This window comes from Sarcophilus harrisii, chromosome 3 (genome assembly GCF_902635505.1).
Source record: "Sarcophilus harrisii chromosome 3, mSarHar1.11, whole genome shotgun sequence".
In the NCBI taxonomy this organism is placed as follows: Eukaryota; Metazoa; Chordata; class Mammalia; order Dasyuromorphia; family Dasyuridae; genus Sarcophilus; species Sarcophilus harrisii.
In genome coordinates this window covers 605890531-605896870 of record NC_045428.1, presented here as the reverse complement: position 1 = coordinate 605896870, position 6340 = coordinate 605890531, and the positions used below count along the sequence as shown (strand labels likewise).

The 6340-nt window shown below is 37.1% G+C and overlaps 1 protein-coding gene across 1 annotated transcript; it reads right to left on the bottom strand.

Moving 5' to 3' along the window:
* Positions 1-1310: 1310 nt before the first annotated feature.
* Positions 1311-2222, bottom strand: LOC116423056 (zinc finger protein 2 homolog). The gene has a single exon (XM_031964068.1). The coding sequence runs from the start codon at positions 2120-2122 to the stop codon at positions 1517-1519; it is 606 nt and encodes a 201-aa protein (XP_031819928.1). The 5' UTR covers positions 2123-2222; the 3' UTR covers positions 1311-1516.
* Between the last annotated feature and the right edge of the window lie 4118 nt (positions 2223-6340).

Below are 6340 nucleotides of genomic sequence, written 5' to 3'. Positions count from 1 at the left end.
CTCCAAATCCTCAAATGTAAACTTAGAGATGAATCTGGGCTAAAGACGTTCCTGTGTCAAGTCCATAGGAGATTTCTTCCCAAGCAGAAAATCCCTCCTGATTAACAAGCTCTGTCCTTCATTTTTATGCCTTTATCCTTGATTTCAATCTAGGAATTTTCTGGAAGCAATTTAGGGATGAAGTGAGCCTGAATGGTTTTCCACATGGATTAGATGAATGAGGTTTACATTGAGTATGCAATATCCTATGTCTAGTCAGGGACTAATATATATTAAAAACTTTACCATGATTCAGACACTCAAAAGTTTTTCTCTAATGTGCACTCTTTGTTGCTATCAAGATTTGAGCATTATCTGAAGGTTTCTGTCCAGTGTGGATTTTCACATGTTTACCAAGACTTTCGCAGCGTGAGAAAGCCTTTCCACAGTCATTACATTTAAAGGCTTCTCTCCAGTGTGTATTCTCTGATGGACAGCAAGATGGGAATGATATATGAAAGCCTTTCCACATTGATTACATTCATAAGGCTTCTCTCAGTGTGGATTCTCTGATGGACAGCAAGGTAGGAGTGATCTAGGAAAGCCTTTCCACATTCATTACATTCATAAGGCTTCTCTCAGTGTGGATTCTCTGATGTGCTACAAGGTAGGTGCGCTTTGTGAAAGCCTTTCCACATTGGTTACATTTGTAAGGCTTCTCTCCAGTGTGGATTCTCTGATGTATTACAAGGAGGAGCCTTCTGAAAGCTTTTCCAATTCATTACATTCAAAAGGCTTCTCTCAGTGTGGATTCTCTGATGTACATCAAGGAAGTAGTGCTTTGTGAAGTCTTTCCACATTCATTACATTCATAAAGCTTATCCCCAGTGTGGATTCTCTGATGTACTACAAGGGAGGAGCGCTTTGAAAGCTCTTTCCACATTCTTTACATTCATAAGGCTTCTCTCCAATGTGGATTCTCTGATGGGAAGTAAGATTGCTGAGCTGTGTGAAAACCTTTCCACATTCATTACATTCATAAAGCTTCTCTCCAGTATGGATTCTCTGATGTACTACAAGGCAGGGCGCCTTGTGAAAGCCTTTCCACATTCATTACATTCATAAAGCTTCTTTCCAGTGTGGGTTCTCTGATGTACTACAAGGTAGGAGTGATCCACAAAGCCTTTCCACATTCATTACATTTGTAAGGCTTTTCTCCAGTGTGGATTCTCTGATGTACTACAAGGTAGGACGATTTGTGAAAGCCTTTCCACATTCATTACAATCATAAGGCTTCTCTCCAGTGTGGATTCTCTGATGGACAGCAAGATTGGAGTGATATGTGAAAGTCTTTCCACATTCGTTACATTCATAAGGTTTCTCTCCAGTGTGGATTCTCTTATGTGCATCAAGATGGGAGTGCCTTGTGAAAGCCTTTCCACATTCGTTACATTCATAAGGCTTCTCTCCAGTGTGGATTCTCTGATGTGCTACAAGGTAAGAGCTCTTTGTGAAAGCCTTTCCACATTCATTACATTCATAAGGCTTCTCTCAGTGTGGATTTTTGATGGACAGCAAGGTAGGAGTGATCCATGAAAGCCTTTCCACATTCATTACATTCATAAGGCTTCTCGCCAGTGTGGATTCTCTGATGTTTACGAAGACTGGAGCTCTGTATGAAAGCCTTTCCACATTCATTACATTCATAAGGCTTCTCGCCAGTGTGGATTCTCTGATGTTTATGAAGACTGGAGCTCTGTATGAAAGCCTTTCCACATTCATTACATTCATAAGGCTTCTCTCCAGTGTGGATTCTCTTATGTGCAATAAGATAAGAGTGATATGTGAAAGCCTTTCCACAGTCATTGCATTCATAAGGCTTCTCTCCAGTGTGGATTCTCTGATGTTCATGAAGATTGTCACTCCGTGTAAAAGCCTTTCCACATTCATTACATTTATAAGGCTTCTCTCCAGTGTGGATTCTCTGATGTTTAGCAAGACTGGGATGATGTATGAAAGCTTTTCCACATTCCTTACATTTATAAGGCTTCTCTCCAGTGTGAATTCTCTGATGTTGAGCCAATTTGGCATAACACTGGAAATTCTTTCCACATTGATTACATATGTAAGATTGTTTTTCCATGTGAATTCTCTCATATTTAGCAGGAGTAGATCGCTCTCTCAAAGTCTTTCCAGGTTTCTTACATTCATAAGATTTCTCTCCAGCATGGATTCTCTGATGGTTAGAAGGGAAGAGGATACAAGAAAAGCTTTATCACATTCATGACACTCGGGTGTCTTCTCTTCAGGATGTATATTCTTATCATTAGCAACACTGGAACTCTTTCTTAAAGCTTTTTTGTGTGCATGCCATTCACAATGTTCCTCTCCAATGTGGTTTCTTTTATGGTTAGGAAAAACAACCCTGTATTCACTATATTGAAAAAAGTCTTCCATTGAGATCATGTTCAGATTTGCACTCATCTCCTTGATATCAAACCATGTCTCTGCATCTGAAAGAAACAAACACATACAAGTATAAATATATCCTGTAATGCTGGCTGAAAATAAAATCATTTTTTTAAGTGGGAGATTTTTTTTTTGTTATTATAACTTTTTATTGACAGAACATATGCGTGGGTAATTTATTACAACATTATCCTTGCACTCACTTCTGTTCAGACTTTTTTCCTCCCTCCCTCCCTCCCCCTCCTCCCCTAGATGGCAAGCAGTCTTATACATGTTAAATGTTACAGTATATCCTAGATACAACATATGTGTGCAGAACCAAACAGTTCTCTTGTTGCACAAGGAGAATAGGATTTAGAAGGTATAAATAACCTGGGAAGAAGAACAAAAATGCAGTTTACATTCATTTCCTAGTGTTCTTTCTTTGGGTGTAGCTGCTTCTGTCCATCCTTGATCAATTGAAACTAAGTTAGATCTTGTCTTTGTTGAAGAAATCCACTTCCATCAGAATACATCCTCATACAGTATCGTTGTTCAGGTATATAATGATTTCCTGGTTCTGCTCATTTCGCTCAGCATCAGTTCATGTAGGTCTTGCCAATCCTCTCTGTATTCGTCCTGCTGGTCATTTCTTACAGAACAATAATATTCCATAACATTCATATACCACAATTTACTCAACCATTCTCCAATTGATGGGCATCCATTCATTTTCCAGTTTCTGGCCACTACAAACAGGGCTGCCACAAACATTTTGGCACATACAGGTCCCTTTCCCTTCTTTAGTATCTCCTTGGGGTATAAGCCCAGCAGAAGCACTGCTGGATCAAAGGGTATGCAAAGTTTGATAACTTTTTGGGCATAATTCCAGATTGCTCTCCAGAATGATTGGATTCATTCACAACTCCACCAACAATGCATCAATGTCCCAGTTTTCCCGCGTCCCCTCCAACATTCATCATTATTTTTTCCTGTCATCTTAGCTAACCTGACAGGTATGTAGTGATATCACAGAATTGTCTTACTTTGCATTTCTCTGATTAATAATGACTTAGAGCACCTTTTCATATGGCTAGAAATACTTTCTATTTCTTCATCCGAAAATTGTCTGTGCATATCCTTTGACCATTTATCAATTGGAGAATGGTTTGATTTCTTATAAATTAGAGTCAATTCTGTATATATTTTGGAAATGAGGCTTTTATCAGAAACTTTGTCTATAAAAATGTTTTGCCCGTTTATTGCTTCCCTTCTAATCTTGTTTGCATTAGTTTTGTTTGTACAAAGGCTTTTTAATTTGATGTAATCAAAATTTTCTATTTTGTGATTAATAATGATCTCTAGTTCTTCTTTGGTCACAAATTCCTTCTTCCTCCACCTCTGAGAGGTAAACTAATTTATGATCTCGTTCTTTGTGCCTTAATCAATCTGGAAACCATTCACCCTGACAAACACCCAGGGATATTTTCCTTAAAAATTTCTGGAATTCAGCTTTTGGATGTGCATATAAACATGAAGGGGGAGATGGAGGGATCTGTTCATTAAATGCCTCTTTAGAAACAGTACCTTTGGGCTATTTAGACACCATGTCTGACCAGAGTTACACTGTGTACAATGCTGTGTTCTCTATAGCCTGGGCTCTTCATGAAATGTTCCTGGTAACATCAGAAATGGAAGGCAATAAAGATGGAGTTAACAGGGTTGTTTACTCCTGAAAGGTAAGGTATCCTCTTTTTCCCCCCTCCCTTGCAAGCACTGAAGCTCAAATATCTGATTGAGGGAACTGCCATATACACAAAAGAAATAAGGGACTAGCCATACTGCTCATCCCTTTTTTTCAGTGAGTATCCTTGGCACAGCGGACTCAAAATGTTTTCTGGTCATTTCAGATTCCTGTGACAGGATGCATGAGAGAGAATCGAGATCAACTGGTTCCTGGGGGGTCTTTGATAAAGAGAATGTCAGGGAAGGATAGGAGCATCAATACCATAGGTACCATGTCTCCACCAAAGGCTGAGGAAGTCAGAACCATGCATGTCTCTTTTTCCTGGCCGTCTTTCCCTATGAGAGCATAGTACCATGGAAAGAGCTATTGTTCTAAAGTCAAAGAAACTAGGTTTAAATCCTGCCTCTGAAATATATTTCCTATGTGTTACAGAACATGTTACTTGATATTCCTAGATTTCATCTGTAAATAAAATTGACTTAAATAGCCTCTGAAGTCCCCTTCAACTTTAGATCTAAGTTTTTACTTTTTCTTTTGCAAGATAATAAGAGTTAAGTGGCTTATCTAGGAGACACAGCTAGGAAATATAAAGTATCTGAATTCAGATTGAAACTCACATTCTCCAGACTCCAGACTAATGATTGATCCACTTTGCCATCCAGCTGATCCTTTCTATGTAAATCATAATATGAGATGTCAGTTCTTAAATAGAGATTTATATATTGGCTTTAAAAAAATTATTAGCTTCAGAAGAACTGTGATTTCTCTCTCTCTTTTGTTTTTTTGGCTTTAGTCTCCAACACTAGCATGATGGGCAAATTGAATGAGAGACACTTAATAGGTGCTTGTTGAATAGAAAAGTATATTAAATGTCCCCTTAGATTCTTGTTTTTCTTCTTTCCAACTCAGCATTTAAGAGCTGCCAATCCATCCACAAATAGGCATTTAAAATGGTTCTAAGTAAAAAATAGGATGATACACAATGGAAAAATGAATAGAGATGAAAAATGTTCCTCTCAAAATTAAGACAGAAGAAGGCAACAAAAATACATGTGTTTAATCTATATTTCTATACACATGTATCTAACTATAGATGAATGTATTGTGAATATATATACAAAGTGAATATAAAATATATATGGAGCAACATTATAGGGGTATAAAATAAATATAAATATGTATAATACAAAAATATAAAGAAGAGTAATTATATTATTGGGGAAAGATGATAAAGATCAACAAAGTAATTATCCTAAAGAATATCTGAACATGTCTATCTCTTGACTCCATATAAAATTCTCTTGGTTAAGAACCATAGATAACTCCCTATAACCTCTGAGAAAAATAAAAAAATTTCATCTTGGAATTCAAAGTCCTACATTTTATGATTCTAGCTTACCAACTTAATCTCCTGTTGAAATTTTTAATGATTCAGCAAAACTACCCTACTAGATGTACTCTGATGTAACTCTAGTTAATGACTTCAACCAACTCCAACAATCAACACAAGCATTTAAGCCTAAGACCTATTGCCACCTCACATCTGGCTCCTAGAATCTGACTTCCTTATGGTCTCAAATTCTATACTGCCATTCAAAAAATTCTTTCTGACTTCCCTTGTCAAATAAGATAATATTGGTTAAAAAAAAAAAAAAAAAAAACTAGGACCATGTATTGACATAGTAGATGGAATATAAAAATGTACTCTTTCCCTTCCGATTTAGTAGTACTTTCCTCTCTCTGTAATCATAGTGTATTTAATCATCTGGTTCAGTAAGGTATCCTCAAAAAAAAAATGTAAATCTCTTGAAGGTTAGTAGTTATTATTTTCATATTACACCTTAAGGACCCAGAATGGCTTTCAAAGTCATGTGACTTTGTCAAAGTAGCTGACTGGCAAATAGTTTGCATCTAATAAAAATGATAAATACTTGATGAATTGTATTGCAACCAGTCTGATTAATTTTAGAGATGAGCTCTGAAGCACCCCACTTACTCTAAATCAGTATCAGAAGCCCTCTTTCTGTTCCTTCCTTCCAACTCCACTCTCATCAAACAGAGAAAAGGCCCTCTTTTCCTTCAGGTTGAAAAATGCCTACTTCCATCTTGAGATTTGGCCCAACCTTTTAGCCAGATGAGAACATTTTGGAACCTGGTTCTGTTAAC